At 33.1% G+C, this 16,761-nt stretch overlaps 1 protein-coding gene across 4 annotated transcripts in view; it reads left to right on the forward strand.

Moving 5' to 3' along the window:
• LOC125051053 (transport and Golgi organization protein 1) overlaps positions 1-16,761 on the forward strand; it is a 20,363-nt gene continuing 3,602 nt past the window's right edge. For 2 of the 4 annotated variants that reach the window (XM_047651185.1, XM_047651186.1), the window contains exons 1-12: positions 1-210; positions 347-2,419; positions 2,596-2,795; positions 3,504-3,795; positions 5,932-6,128; positions 6,723-6,854; positions 8,296-8,444; positions 8,994-9,095; positions 10,120-10,331; positions 11,848-11,980; positions 12,408-12,596; positions 12,994-13,106. In XM_047651185.1, the coding sequence (XP_047507141.1) occupies positions 114-210; positions 347-2,419; positions 2,596-2,795; positions 3,504-3,795; positions 5,932-6,128; positions 6,723-6,854; positions 8,296-8,444; positions 8,994-9,095; positions 10,120-10,331; positions 11,848-11,980; positions 12,408-12,596; positions 12,994-13,106 (3,889 nt within the window). In that variant the 5' untranslated portion in view covers positions 1-113. Of the gene's footprint in view, positions 211-346; positions 2,420-2,595; positions 2,796-3,503; positions 3,796-5,931; positions 6,129-6,722; positions 6,855-8,295; positions 8,445-8,993; positions 9,096-10,119; positions 10,332-11,847; positions 11,981-12,407; positions 12,604-12,993; positions 13,107-16,761 lie in introns of those variants that run through there. The other 2 variants (XM_047651187.1, XM_047651188.1) reach the window with 2 other exon arrangements.

Consider the following 16,761-nt stretch of genomic DNA (forward strand, 5'->3'; position numbering starts at 1 on the left):
GACAGACGATACTTCTAGATTTGACAGATGATGTGGCCTAACGACTTGTTCTCATAATTTTTTGGAATTTAAATTAATATTTATTTCTACATAACTTATAATACCATGTCAAGATGATTGTGATAAAGACTATTATTTTTTTTGTGTTAATTACAGTTTGCTATAGTAGATTGCCAGACAAAGTGCTATGTGCAAATCAAGAATGTAATGGTAAGTTAAGACTAATTTTAGTTTTTTCCATATTCCATGCTTTATTTATACCTATTTATTATTTTATTGCAATTTCTTGTAGTTTCTGTGTACCTTTATTGTGTCCATACCAATATTTTTTTTTTACTTTTTACAGCACCAATATCCAAAGCCAAAACTCTTCTTAGTTATAGCAGTCCACAATCTGATCTCTTATCATTCAAAGGCAACTCAGAAGCAATAATATTTAAGAAATCAGCTGGAGGAAATTCAGATTTATGGTATGCCACTATTAATGGGAAGTCTGGTTTTGTAAATACTAGATTTTTAAGGGAGATTAAAGTTTACACAAAGAATTTAGTAGAGATGCCCATTGAGGTAAAACCTATAGTTAAACCTGATAAAGTACAACAACCCCATGAAGTGTTTGAAGGAACAACAATATACTCACCAGATCCTACTCCACCAGCTGATGCATCTAAAATATCAACAGAACAAATATCTCAAATTAGTGAAACCATCCCTGAATCCTCCCTATTAGAGACAGATATAGATTTAGTTAATGATATGAGCAAAGAAATTACAAGTGAGGAAGAAACACCAAATGATTCTTTAGAAAAAGTAGATGAAAGTAGTGGCACTGAAGTCCATTTCGACAGTAAGCAAGACACACTTGAGTCAATAAGTTTAGTGTCTGAAGAAGTTTCTGGAACTACAGAAAGTGTTATTAAGTCACATGAAACATTTGAATCTATTTCAAATCCTCCTCCACTTGAACAAAAGACTAGTGTCAATGATGAACCTCTGCTTGTCACTGAAACAGTACCAAGTATTAGTGAACAGAATGCAAACCTTGTATCTAGTACAGATAAAAGTGTAAAAAATGAACCTCTGGTTGTCACTAAGACAGAACCAAATATTAGTGAACAGAATGCATACCTTGTATCTAGTACAGATAAAAGTGTCAAAGATGAACCTCTGCTTGTCACCAAAACAGAACCAAATATTAGTGAACAGAATGCAAACCTTGTATCTAGTACAGATAAAAGTATAAAAAATGAACCTCTGGTTGTCACTAAGACAGAACCAAATATTAGTGAACAGAATGCATACCTTGTATCTAGTACAGATAAAAGTGTCAAAGGTGAACCTCTGCTTGTCACCAAAACAGAACCAAATATAAGTGAACAGAATGCATACCTTGTAACTAGTACAGATAAAAGTGTCAAAGAGGAACCTCTGCTTGTCACCAAAACAGAACCAAATATTAGTGAACAGAATGCAAATCTTGTATCTAGTACAGATAAAAGAAATGAAATTTTACAAGAAGTATCAAGTGAGAGCCTGTCTGTTCATGAAAATTTGCCATCTATTGATGATAATTTAATTCAACAAAATGGCTCTAATACACCAAAAAGTGAGATTGCAACAGAAAATGATGGTACAAGCACAATAAAAGATCACACGAGTAATGAAAATGAAAGAGCGCAAACCGTAGAGCTGGATAATTTTTCAGAAAGCAGCACTATTTCTCTAAACAGTGACGTAACAACTATATCACCAGAATCAGGGACAACTGTAGTGCCAACAATACCAGCTATAGAAACTGAATATACTACTGATACCATGTTACATGAGTCTAAACCTCAAACAATACCTGCCGCTGATATGAACTTACTCCTACAGGAGTTGCAAAATATGGATACAACTACACTTAAAGTACCATATGTATATGCAACATCTGAAGCAGCTATTAAAAAAGAAGATGTTGTAGCAGAATCTGTTGCTGAAGATAGATTGCTTGAAATGAATACTGTATCAACAACCACAGAGCAATCACTAATAGAAACTGAATCTAACAGTCAGCAATCAAGCGAATTAAATACAGAATCTACAAGTTCAGATGACGTTTTGACAACAACTGAGACACCTGTGACAGAAACATACATAAGCAGCACAACAGAGGGTTTAATTGAAGAAATATTTACCTCTACAACAGAATCACCACCAGTTGAAAGTGAAAATGAAGGGATCTTTTCTAATATATATTCAACTATCGCCGATATCTTACCACCGTCTACGGAGGCCCCTCCTGAAGAAATATTTAATCCTGATCTTGTTGAGGCCCCAGAGAGTGAATCAAGCTTTACCTTGACATCATATCTTTTTAATATGTTAAACTCAGTTATTGGAAGTAAGGAACAAAGTAATGAATTGTATCCTTCAACTGGTAAGTTACAGTTTAAATGTTTTATGTTTTATAAAAGATCATTTGGCTTAATGTTAATTTTTGTTTCTATAGTTGGTTGTTGCTTAACTTGGCTGTTAGATGATTCTTTTTACAATGTGTATTACATACATCTATTTTTATTACAAATAGTTCTTAACTTTATTTATTATTTTTAGGTGAAACCTGTTTCTCTGAAGAATATTGTGATGGTGAAGCACATGGTCAGCGCAATAGATTTATAACATTCATTCTTACTACGGCCACATCTGTGCTACTTTTCACTTTGGGATATTACTACATTGATAATAAACGGCAAGACAGCAAATTTATCGGTACTATAAACAAACTACAGAGAGAATTGCTTTTTGCTACCAAGGTACTACATAGTTTTTATTTTTTAAAATTAAATCAATATTACTGTTTTGTATATAACATATACATAACAGTACTAAGAGGTAATAAAGGTGGAATAATGTGGAGTGCAGTTAAAAGAGCTGTCCAAGATTGATCAGGCAGGTGTTTGCACTGGTAGCCCTTGGCCCCACCTGGGGAACATAGGTCCTTAATATATATATACAAATAAAATAATGTTTAAGAATAATAGGTATATTGACTAATCAAAGGCACTTGAGAAAACATACTTCTACCATATCTATTTACATATATTGTTTGTAATATTCATGATAAGGATACCCAAGAAAATAATGTGACAACTACAATTCTCCACTATTTCTCTACATCTAGTAATAGCGTTAGCTTGATAATTATTTTATTAGTTATTATTCTACAGTTTTAACAGAAAACAAAAAACTAGTCTAGCGCAGGTTTATTTTAAGCATTAACATTTATGCAGTTTTAAAAAATGTTAAAAATTTACTTAAATTTAACATGATTTTATCCTCAAGAAATTATAAACTCAATACTACTCAACTCAAATATCTAAATAGACTAGTAGGTGATTAGATTTCTGGGCCTTTCGGTCTAAACTAAAATGCTTAGCAACAAAACCTTTGGGGATGGTCGATCCAAAAGCCATTGGATAAATGTGTTTCACTAAGATATTTATTGGTATTATATTTATCAGGAGTGTGAGATCCTTAAAGAGGAGCTTGGCACTACAAAAAACAAATTAAACTCGATCGAAGACAGTTCTTTTGGGAAAGACGACATGGTGCAATCATTAAAAGAAGAAATTGATGAGATGAAAGCACAAAACGATAGACTTAGAAAATCTTTAGATGATAATGAAAAGTTGTTGAGGGTGTCTGAAAATACTGCTGGCGAGCTGCAGAATACTTTGAGTGAAGTAGAGAACACTCTGAGTGAGCTGTGGGGAGAGAGAGCACAGTCTGAGGAGCAAATTGCTGAATTGAATGGTGAGTAATTTTTATTAAGACTTACTTTAACAGGAGTTGAAAATATATTTTGAATACAAATATACCAATAGCCGTTCATATTATTAGTTAAATTTTGTCTATAAAGCGCGGGGAGATTAGAAAGTTGAAAAAATAATTATTAAACAGTGTGTATCTTTTTATCGAAAAGGTATTGTATCTTTAAAAAAATCTCCACAAATATTTGAAGCCAATAAATTTCAGAGAAAAGCGGCAAAGGTAATCTTTATCTGAGTCTGAAAGAACATTACGTGAAGAGCAATTTACCATTAGATATTATTTATTTATTATTTTAATTGCTTTAAATTTGTGCTACAATCGTTATTTATTTACAATACATTTACAGTTAAACTAAAATATACAATAACTCGCAGACCGGCCAAGCATTGCTGTAGCTAAGGTTTTTGTTATATTATATAAAGGGTTTTTCAACAAGAACTTTGTTTTCTAAAACAAAATAAAACAAAGAATTTAGAGGAAAATGAATAAAAATTTTATTGTATTACAAAGAGAAAAGTTTGGCAATTATGAATGAAAAATGATATCTGGCAAATGTCCACCTCGACCACGCTGACAGATGTTGATTCTTTCATCAAAATTTTTAATCACTTTTTGGCAAAATGGAGGGTCTATTTCGTTAATGACATCACGGATTTTGAGTTTTAAGGCTGCAATCGATTCGATTGGCTCCGTATAGACTCTGTCTTTAACATAGCCCCACAAAAAATAATCCAGTGGTGTTAAATCACACGATCTGGCTGGCCACTTAACAGCTGAATTTCGCGAAATTATGCGCTCGGGAAATTTGGTTTGCAATAAATTGATCGTTTCATTGGCTGTGTGACATGTGGCACCGTCCTGTTGAAACCACATTTCAGTGATATCCATGTCATCAATAATAGGCCAAAATTTAGTGGTTAACATCTCGCGATACCGTGATCCATTGACTGTTACCGCATTTCCAGCCTCATCTTCGAAAAAAAACGGCCCAATCACGCCTCCAGACCACATAGTGCACCACACAGTAACACGTTGAGTATGCAAAGCCTTCTCAATAATTGCTTTAGGATTTTCAGAAGCCCAAATGCGACAATTTTGCTTGTTGACGTACCCTGACAAATGAAAATGGGCTTCGTCTGAAAAAATGTTTTTTTCAGAAAAACCAGCAGGTTGTTCCTGAATGAACTGAGCGAATCTGCGGCGATTTGAATGGTCGATCAGCTTTAATTCCTGCACCAGTTGAATCTTGTAAGGCTTCAAAGCCAAATCCTTTCGCAAAATTCGCCATGTTGTGCTTTTGGATAACCCCAATTGTTGAGAACGTCGTGAAATTGACAAATTTTGATCTTCTTCAACACTGTGGCTCACGGCGGCGATGTTTTCTGTTGAACGACCCGGTCGAACACGTGTTGGTGTTGGCACATTTTGTACCGAGCCTGTCGACTTAAATTTCGCGACCAAATTCTTAACAGCGGTCTCAGAAGGACGATTATGCTGGCCGAAAATATCACGAATTTTACGAAATGTAACTTTAACAGAACCACCATTTTTATAGTGGATTTGAATTATTTTAATGCGATTTTCGAGCGAAATTGAATTCATTGTAATAATTGCCAAAGCACCTGCTACGAATACCGCCAAAAACTAAATGTCAAAACTATCACGTTCTCGGTGTTGCCACAATTGAAAAACAAACTTCTTGTTGAAATACCCTATAGTAGTAAACTATTCAAGGGAAACGGTCAATGATGGGGACCACCATGCTTTTTTGGTGGTTATGCCATTAAATTGTAGCTTATGTGAAACGTTGGTACTTTCAACACGGCGCCATCTGTTAGAATTGTGACTATCAAATAATAAACAAATATTTTGCAATAAAATAATATTGTGGGTATACATTGAGATGTAAGCTATCCTATCTTTTAAGTTAGATCAAACTATTAACAGATCAAAAATTTGATTGAAATCGGTTCGGTAGTTTAGGAGTCCATAGCGGACAAACAACGTGACACTTAATTTATATATATTAAGATTAAACACAAGCAGTAATGTTTATAGTTTTTAATATTATCTTAAACTTTTTGTTTTTTTTTTTTCAATAAAATCATAATTTTCCAGAGAGAATACAGGTATTTGAAGAGGAGCTAATATCTGTGACTCGGGATAGAGACAATTACCAACTTAAGTTTGCCTCAGCTGAGAGTGCGTTAGACGACTACAAGAAGCAAAAGAAACTTTTAGAAGATATCAATCATCAACTCATTGAAGCAAATAATACAATTGAATTGCAGAAACATGAAATTGTTGCTTTGAAGGTATTCTTATCGTAATAAAAAATTTATCTTTAACTATTTTTTTAGTCCGATTCTTAATTTGGTCATGTATCTAATAAATGTTGGCCTAGTGGCTTCAGCGGGCCACTCTCATCCCTGAGTTCGATTCCTGGCTGTGCACCAATGGACTTTCTATGTTCGAATTTAACATTGGCTCGAACGGTGAAGGAAAACATCGTAAGGAAACCTGTCTCAGACACAAGATTCAGATACACCTACTTGCCTATTAGATTGATAAATGATCATGAAATAGATACAGAAATCTGAGGCTCAGATCTAATAAGGTTGTAAGGCTTTTATTCTTTATTTTATCTAATAAATGTACTAAATATGACCGAGTTTTCAACTAAAAGAAAAAGCAGATTTTGTCCCATGAAAATATTACGAAATATGTAGTAGGGTCTGTTTTTTCTACTATTGAAATGACGTGTGCACTAGCTTATATTTTTGCCAGCGTCCGTGTAAACACTTCTATAACAATTTAACAATATATTGATTCTGTTTTTTTTTTTAAAACCACAAAGTACAAAAAAACTACCACATGAAGCGTTAAATAATCCAATTAAACACTTTCAGGATGCATTGAAACAAGTAAAGGGCGGCGCTCAGTCTAACATTGACGTCACATCTCTAATAGATCACACCGAAATCAAAGCCAAACTTTCCAAAGCACTTGAAGAAAGGGAAACATACAAAACTCGATTTGAGGTAAAAATTCTTTTTGCTTGCTATTGAATTTTCTTTTCCAGTTGTCTAGACTGTGCTACTTTCAGTCACATTTTGTATATATTGTGTCTCGAACAATTTGTGATATGCGTAAGTTAGTTCTTCAAACGAACAATACGTAATAACAAATTCTTCTTCATTTATTACTAAAGGTTGGCGTTGACAGCTGTCGAAACCGATATAGTTAATGTAATGGAACATTAATGAACTAATTAAAGCATGCCCTCTCATAACATTGCTGTGCCTAGCCAAGGTCCTTATTCATTATTGTAATAAATTATGTACATAAAGAATGCAATAAAGATTTGAGTTTGAGAACATTGTATAGAATACTTGATTATTGTTGATTTAGTTGTTTTAGGAACTCAAATATCTAGATTTCGAATTACGTAAGAAATCGATTTTTGTTTAGTTTTTTGTAATTTACTTTTTTGTTTTTTTGTTTTTTTTGTAGTTTATTTTGTTTTGATTGATATATATTTGTATGATCTCTACATGTATGTGATGTTTGCCTTTGAGTGCTTGTTATTAAAAATTGTATTTTGTGTTTGTTTTTACCAATGTATGAATGTGCCGAGCGTTGGCAAGCTTTTTATCAATATAAAAAAATAAGGCCCAAAAATGACCCTAAATCCGGCAATGCTCTTCAGGATTTTAATTCTGTGTGTTCGTTATGTATCAAGAAATTCGTTTCGGAAGGAAATAAATCGGCGGCATACGAATACTTTCGATTTATACGGTCGACTTAATAATGTTATTAGCTTCATGCTTGTTACGTATGATGCATGAAGTGTATTTATATATCGTAAAAACATAAATGGAGTTTTCTGATTTCTCAGCAAGACACGCTGCGTCAATTTCCCTCGTTTTTCTTAGCACATTATAACATATTTCTATTAAATTACGAACGTTGAATTTTCTATATACTAATGGCTTGTCTCGGCTGGACATTTTTCATACAAAATATCATATATTACTCATGGATTATGTGAGATTCTAATGGTGAAATAATTTTTGAAATTGCTTCAATAGTTTTGGATTTTATACAGTTACAAACATGTAGTTTTCCTGTATTATATTAGTATAGAATTTAGCTGTTTCAACGGTCCTGCAATAGTGCGTGCCAATTAAAAAGCCGGCAACGCATTCACCCTCTGGCATTGTGTTTTCATGGGTGGTATCACTTAACATCAGATGAACCTCCTGATCCCTGTTCTATAAAAAATATAAGAACATATTATTTGCGATATTACAAAATATTTGTTTTGAACATGTTTCCGAAAAACACTCTTGGATTTAAATCTGAATAAATAAATATATACAGTATCGCTTAGTAGACGCAAAATTATACACAAAAATATCAAGAAAAGCATGTCAGTGGTCTTATTGATTATGTAAATACAAAGATTGGCCCATCTTTCAGGTGGCAGAGAAAGAAAGAAGTCATCTTGCAGATGAATTGAAGACCACACAAGACTCGATGAAGACAACAAGTCAGCAGGCCACCGAAGCTCTTACAAGACTGGATGTGCTCGGGAAGTACTTCCAAGAACGAGAGACTGAATTGATGAAGTGAGAATTTTTCTAAATCAAAATCAAAGAAAATCTTACAACATTTTTAATTTTATATTCGATTTCGCTGTTAATTATGGCTTGTATATGCTTGATCAATAATTATAGTAAATATATATATATATTTTATTTCTAGGAAACATTTTTTTAAGTTCAATAAAAATAACTATGTACTATAATAAAAATAGGGGTTGATCGTAGAGGGGTGTAAATTAGAGGTTGTATGTATTTTTGTATGTTGATAAAAAAATAAAAACAAAAAAAATGTCTAAAAAAATTTTTTTGGGGTACTTCACTTAGGGGTTTGAAAGATAGATAGTAGCCGATTCTTAGACTTACTGCATATGCATAAAATAATTTATAGGGATCGGTCCAGCCGTTTAAGAGGAGTATGGGAACGAACATTGTGACACGAGAATTTTTTATTAGTTTAATATTAAGTACTTATTATATCGATACGATAAATGACATAGGAAGTGTTTATATTATGTCAATATTGTCAGATATGTCAAATTCTATATATTTTAAATAATATGTTAATATTTTCAGGGAATTGAGCACAAAGGAATCCTTATGGTTAAGCAAACAAGGGGAATCGGCCAGCACTGTGGAGAAAATTGAGTTGCTGCAACAAGAAGTTCAAAGATTTAAGTAAGTATACATTGTAGTAATTTAGATTAAATTAAATTAATTGGTTACTTAATTTCTATAAGTTTAATGTTTAGTTAAGTCCTTGCGTTTGCACCACTATGTGGAACAAGCTACCGGAACTATTTCCGAACCAATTCGACTTGGGGTCCTTCAAGAAAAGAGTGTACCAATTCATAAAAGACCGGCATCGCACTTGCGAGTCTTCTTCCGATATAAGTGTTCGTGGGCGGGGTTATTACTTCAGCATTAGTCTGTTGCCCGGTTACCCCCTGTTATATAAAAAACCCCTCTGTGTCTGTTATATTTCCTTTTGTTAATAAATAAAATATATATTTATTTATTTATAAGTTCTAAAACACCGTGTCTGCATAAAATTATACAAGAAAATATGACATCACAAATATTACACATGTACACATCAATCATATTAGAACATAAGCTAGGTAGCAAGGTAATAAATTAAACATGCAACCACAAAAAAGTTATAACTAAAAAAGTAATAATAACTAAAACTAAAAAAAAGCAATAATAATAACTAAAACTAAAAAAATAACAATAATAATAACTAAAATTAAAATTAAAAAAAACAATAATAATAACTAAAATTAAAATTAAAAAAAAAACAATAATAATAACTAAAATTAAAATTAAAAAAAAACCAATAATAATAATTAAAATTAAAAAAAAACAATAATAATAACTACAATTAAAATTTAAAAAAAAAACAATAATAATAACTAAAATTAAAATTAAAAAATAACAATAATAATAACTAAAATTAAACTAAAAAAATAACAACAATAATAACTAAAATTAAAATTAAAAAATAACAATAATAATAACTAAAATTAAAATTAAAAAAAAACAATAATAATAACTAAAACTAAATGAAAACTTAAACCTCATTAAAAACATGATAAACAGAGTTACGGTAAGTTGAAAGACTGTTGTGAAATATATAAATATCAATTTGTAAGAGCGAGATAGCCTATTCACATATTACTAAATGCTGAATGTCTTCCAGGGAGAAATGCGACACATTAACCCTGGAACTAGCGGAACAAGAGTCAGCCCGTCGCACCGCCATCAGCGAGATGGAGACTCGTGCGCACTCCGCTTGGCTCGACGCTCGTCAGGCCAAGAGGGAGGCGGATGCTGCCAAGGATGAAGCGGCGGCCCTGAGGAGGAAGCTGGCCGCCATGCATCAGGCTGACGGTGCTGCCTCTCCCAATAGAGGTAATTTTATTATGTACAAAATTTGTGTCATATTAACAGGCTGTATGCATTGATATACAAAAAACCCAAGATGCACACTCAACGTCTAAAAAACGTCCTCAAAAAATGAGCGCAACATTCTAAATTGTGCGCTCATTTCAAATAGTTTTTCTAAATTTCTCGCGTCTAATAAGTGGAGTCGATGTTATTTATTTGTGTTTTTTTTTATAAATAAATTTATGTACTTTTGAACTTTTTTGTGTGTAGTTTTTGACAAATATATTTACTAACAAATTATTTTTTAATTTAAAGAAAAAACAAAAAAAAATTTTAAAAACCCTTTCAGATTATTAATTAGTGATTAGAATATAAACAAATTGATATTTTTAATTCTGTTATTAGCTTTAAAAGTTAAAATAAACATTCATAATTTCAAGAACCCGCCTAAACGCTTCTCTAGACAAGATGGCGTCGCACCAGTACCACGTTCACAAACGTCAACATTTTAACGTGTCAAAAATCCGCATATATCATTTCTAGATCAAAATCAGTCCCCGACGAAATTAATCTCTAAGACAGTATTAGGTTAAGACAGACGATGCTATTTCATCGTCGATTAGATTAATCTGTGACCGTTTTGTGGAACGTGCCAGTCACGTGACTGACGGATATAAATCAATATTTTCAATCAAAGACTTAGGGAGCGTTCAAGTATTACGTCACGCAATTTTTGGAGATTATTGACCCCTCCCCGATGTAACCCTCCGTAGCATTTTTTGTAACTAATAGTAAAACGTTTCGTGACCACCCAGTGACTCTTTATACCTAAAAGTTACCATTATGTGGTGTAAAGTACTGGAAAGTCGAAAATAATATTAACAATAACGCGTAATTCAATCCCAGCCCCGTATCGTAACGTTTTGCAAAAGGACCAAAAAATTCGTTACGTAATACTTGAACGCTCCCTTATTGATAAATTATGATAACAAGTTATTTTACTCCATACCACTTTAGAAGGCCATGTTTTTTACAGATTACTCTAGATAATACTTTATTTTTCGTATCAAATAGTATTTATTTGGTTAAAATTACTTTTTACATTTATTCATTTTATATTTATTCATCATAAATCATAATCATCATCATCATAAATTATTAATATTATTTATGTAAGTATTTAAAATTGTAAATACTGTATACATGATTGTTATGTTTAGGTTTAAATAAACGAAGTATTAGTCGTTGCAAAGTCAATTTTATTATTTTTCGAAAAGTAAAACCTTTTAGATGCACGAACGAAACGTTAAAACGTAATATTAGATGTGTTTCGTATGGAAATATTTTAGAAGCTTAGGAATTAGGAATTTTTGTTTAATCATCGTAATGGCATTCAGGCCACATTTTTATGGCCGTTTGTATGAAGCCAACCTTTTTTTCACCGACAATCTAGGAGCTCTCTCTATAATTATGGTAACATTTACTTTGACTCCTACCAAGTGATAACTACAAGTTTATAATGTACGATACTTGTCTCTAGGGGTAGCATCTCCCCTGGAAGCAGTGGATGGTCTACCTCCAGCTCTGCCTCTAGCCTTCCTGCCGCCACCTTTGCTGCCGCCGTTGCCACGTCCACCGCCGCTGGGACGACTGCCTTCACCCCACGGCCCAAGGTATACCACTTTTCAGCCAGGCTACCACGTGACTTGTGACGTTTACATTTCGACTATAGAAGTTTGTTGTATGTTGTATGTCGAAATTAAGATCGTTAATGTAATTATTATACAAATTTAAAAAAGGCCGCCGACGCACTTGCGAGCCTTCTGGCGATGTGTCCATGTGCAGCAATATCACTTAATTTCAGGATAGCCTCTTTCAAAAATTAGCCTATATTATAGTACAATTATGATTACTTTAAGTTTATCTTATTATTGTATTTAATATATAGTACACGACGGAAACCTTCTCCAAATTCTTCCATTTGTTTCTCATCTTCCCTACTATTTGCCAATATTTCCCCCCTTACTATTCTATCTCTACTATCTCATCATCCCAGGTTTCTGGGACGCTATTCTAATTTAAATATTCTTTAATTTATAGATACAGTGAAAGGCGATACTCGCCCGATAGGCGGTACTCACCAGAGAGCCGGTACTCACCTGCGAGTAGGTACTCACCCGAAAGCAGATACTCACCTGAAACTGTCCGGTACTCACCATCGAGACGGTATTCGCCTCGGTCTCGCCGGTCTCCATACTCGCCCCGGTCGAGGCGGCGATCGGTTGAGAGGTGAGTTGTATGTATATCGAGTTGTCTTATATATCTAAATTTATTTTGCGTATTTTTTAATTGCGTAATTTTATCTATTTACTACTTTCAATTAGAAGTTGATTAGCAAGATTATTTCATGATTACTTTAATTGTTATATTATTTTTATTGCTTTTTTTTAAGACTGTACTATGCACATAAATTAAATGTATGTATTAATAAAAATTATTAGTAATAATTAAGGAACTTTGATATTAAATGTATAAACATATTATGCTTAGCTCTAACAATGTTTGAACCTATCCTCACAGAAAATTCAAATGTTGTTTATTAACCGGCTTAAAAACACAAACGAGGTCATCAATACGACTAGTATGGATTTTATTGGTCTGAATAAAAATATTATTACGTGGTTAGATACGAAAGTGGGCGTGGTTCCAGAGGTCGCAATGGTCCAGCGGATACCGAGACGGAATACAACTCGGACAGTCCCACTAGAAGACCCAGGCGACGATACACTTCGCGCTCAGGTATTTGACATTTCTAGTATTTTATATTTCGTAAAGGTATAAAAAATAATCCTCCTATCTTTTACAACGTAGGATTAGGATAGAAGAAATCCTGGAATTATTATTTTTTCACACTGAAAGCTTGTATTAAAATAAGTAATTAATATTATAAATAATTTGTTTTTAATAATAGGAACAATCATAATAAACATATTTTTCTTTAAAGTTATGTTATATCTTTATCAACCTCATAAACTCATATTAGCAGTTTTCATTATGTTTTGTTCCATTTAATCAATTGGTTTTTAAATCTCGAAATCGAAAATACCGCGATGTGGCGAAATTGTAATTTTTAATCCCACGAGACCTCGAATTAACGATCTTGACTTGAGATTCCCTATTTACGCCTGCTATAAAGTGCTTATTTTAAATCGTGATAATCTCAAAATATAAGAAAATCTTTGTAAGGTATTAGGGTTACTTCATAATTATTCATAGTGATAATAATTATTGAAATGCTCTTAAAACGACATTTCTGTCAATCACTGAGTTATTTCAGCTGTATGTAAAATTTTCTAAGTTTTTTCTTAATTTGCCTAATTTTTTCTCCTGACAGTAATAAACACAACAAAAAAGTAATAGCGAGATTATGACCAAGGGAAATAGAGATTACATATATATTATATACATAGAAATACTGAAGTATTTCCGAAGCAATTCGACTTAAAGTCCTTCAAGATTCTTCGTACCAATTCCTATAAGCGTCCATGGGCCATATATCATTTAACATCAGTTGAGCCTCCTGCTCGTTTGTCCCCTGTACTATAAATATATATAATTTATCATCTAATTCATAAAATTCTGGTGTCGCGGTGTTTATAGTTGAACTCCTCCGAAACGGCTCGACCGATTCTCATGAAATTTTGTGTGCATATTGGGTATATCTGAGAATCGGACAACATCTATTTTTCATCCCCCTAAATGTTAAGGGTAGTCCACCCCTAATTGTTTTTTTAATTTTTAGATAAATTTTTATTTTTTTATGATACAGCATTAAAAAATATATACAACCCAAAATTTTCAACCCTCTACGATCAACCCCTATTTTTTATCATAGTAGATCGTTATATTATTATTGAACTAAAAAAAATGTTTCCTAGAAATAATATACATGGCAAGACAACGTTTGCGGGGTCAGCTAGTATTATATAATATTCGCTTCGGCAAAAGATGACCAAAGTTTTTGACAGGTTTATGTGAATTATAAGACTTGTCTTTTGTTAATTTTTTAAATCATTTATATAACTCGACGTTTCGAGTGCTTCAGCATGGATAACCAGAAACACCCGCATGAAGATGACAAATACCAATATTCCGCTGCCTAATAGCAATTTCAAATACTTATTGGGATTGGCCTCCGAAACTAGAGAACGCAAACCTTCCCTATCGCGCGCTACCGCTTTCTAATCGGCCACTTGAAGGTACTTCTCCACGGCGAGTGTTCATTGATATCTGCTGACGTTTAATAAAATAAAAAATAAATCATTGACGCTACAACCTCTTTAGGTCTGGGCCCCAGATTTCTGAATCTGTTTCATGATCATTTTTTTCAATCTAATAGGCAAGTAGGTGATCAGCCTCCAGTGCCTGACACACGTCTTCGACTTTTTGGGTCTAAGACATGTCGGTTTCCTTCACCGTTCGATCAAATGTTAAATGCACACATAGAAAGAAAGTCCATTGGTGCACAGCCGGGGATCGAACCTACGACCTCAGGGATGAGAGTCGCACGCTGAAGCCACTAGGCCAACACTGCTGCCAACGTTTAATACTCTGATTTTCTTCCATTCACTCAAGATGACCAGTCCAACGAGTTCAGAGCTTCACTAATTATGTTGGGTTTCACCTATCAGGTCTTGGACCTCCTTGTTTTTCCTGGTTCACCAACTTCTCTCTAAAAATTATTAATAATAATAATAATAATAATAATTTTATTAATCAGACAAATACAGTCCATTGATTGATTAGTGAGTTAGTGACAATAGTTTCTTAAGATCTATGTTAGTAGAATTACGAAAAAGTAGAGTAAAAATTAAGAAAAAAGTAATTAAACAAAACTATTAGGAACAAAGCCCTGCGGAGATGTCGGAGCAGTGTCGTAAATAGGGGCACTCCATTCTCTCGACTATCATTCGTAAGATAATAAAAACTCCCTTAAAAGGTCTTGAAGATTATTGCATTTTAAAATTGAATGAATACAATTATAAAGAATGTATGACAAGGTTCTATGTGAAACAGCATTTTAAACGCGCAATTTTTAAACTTGTAATTATCGTAAAAACCTAATTTGTATAATAAAACACTTATAATCGCTTAGACATGACTTGATCATCGAGCTCTGTGTCGCAATCGTAATATGAAATTGCTAAATGAAACAATAAATCAATACGTAAATTATTGCTTCAGTAATTGTAATACGGCATTTATTAAAACCCGAAACTCGTTCAACTCGATTTGTTAAACGCCTCGTAAAAAAATTCCAGTAAACACGATAAGTGTTACCGACAGTCTAATTAATTATTCATTTTGTTTTTAATATACTGTATTGTAACTGTTCAGGAATATCCTGTAGTTTGAGAGTTGAAAAGATTTTTAAATAATTGTTATTAATTGTATTCGTTTTTACTAAAAACTTCCTAGCGAAATTAGAGAATTATCACTGAATAAACTAGTGTTGGCCTAGTGGCTTCAGCGTGCGACTCTCATCCCTGAGATCGTAGGTTCGATCCCCGGCTGTGCACAAATCGACTTTCTTTCTATGTGCGCATTTCACATTCGCTCGAAAGGTGAAGGAAAACGTCGTGAGAAAACCGGCTTAGACCCAAAAAGTCGACGGCGTGCGTCAGGCACAAGAGGCTGATCACGTACTTGCCTATTAGATTGATAAATGATCATGAAACAGATCTAAAAAGGTTGTTGAGCCACTGATTAATTTTTTATCCATGCTGAATTAACGCATTGAATGCCGGATTATATAAGGATAAAGCTTAATAAATATGCTATATTCTCCGATTCCCCCAGACCAAATTTTCGACTAATAACAGCGTTTATATTGTTTTAAACTTTTAAATATACATCGTAGTAGATATTTCTATAGGCTGTCAAATGCCACATTTAAGAATATGAAATCTATGGCCCATCTTTCCAGCTACAAACCGTCCACAGTATTATCAAAAATCTAAAACTTTATAGGGGAAACTAGCTGACTATATCATTTATAATAAAAAAATAGGGGTTGATCGTAGAGGGGTGAAAGTTAGGGGTTGTATGTATTTTTAATGCTGTATCATAAAAAAATAAAAACAGATAAAAAAACCTAAAAATAAAATAAACTATTTAGGGGTGGAATTCCCTTAACATTTAGGGGGATGAAAAATAGATGTTGTCCGATTCTCAGACATACCCAATAAGCACACAAAAGTTCAGGAGAATCGGTCAAGCCGTTTCGGAGGAGTTTAACCACAAACACCGCGACACGAGAATTTTATATATGTATTAGATAATGGGTTGGTTGACGCTTCTAAATACAATTGGTAGTTTTATCTGTGGAAAAGAACATGCCATATGCACACTATAGATCAATTTTTATTTTATTTTATTTTGGAAAAAATTTTAT

The sequence above is a fragment of the Pieris napi genome, chromosome 7, assembly GCF_905475465.1.
Source record: "Pieris napi chromosome 7, ilPieNapi1.2, whole genome shotgun sequence".
Lineage (NCBI taxonomy): Eukaryota > Metazoa > Arthropoda > Insecta > Lepidoptera > Pieridae > Pieris > Pieris napi.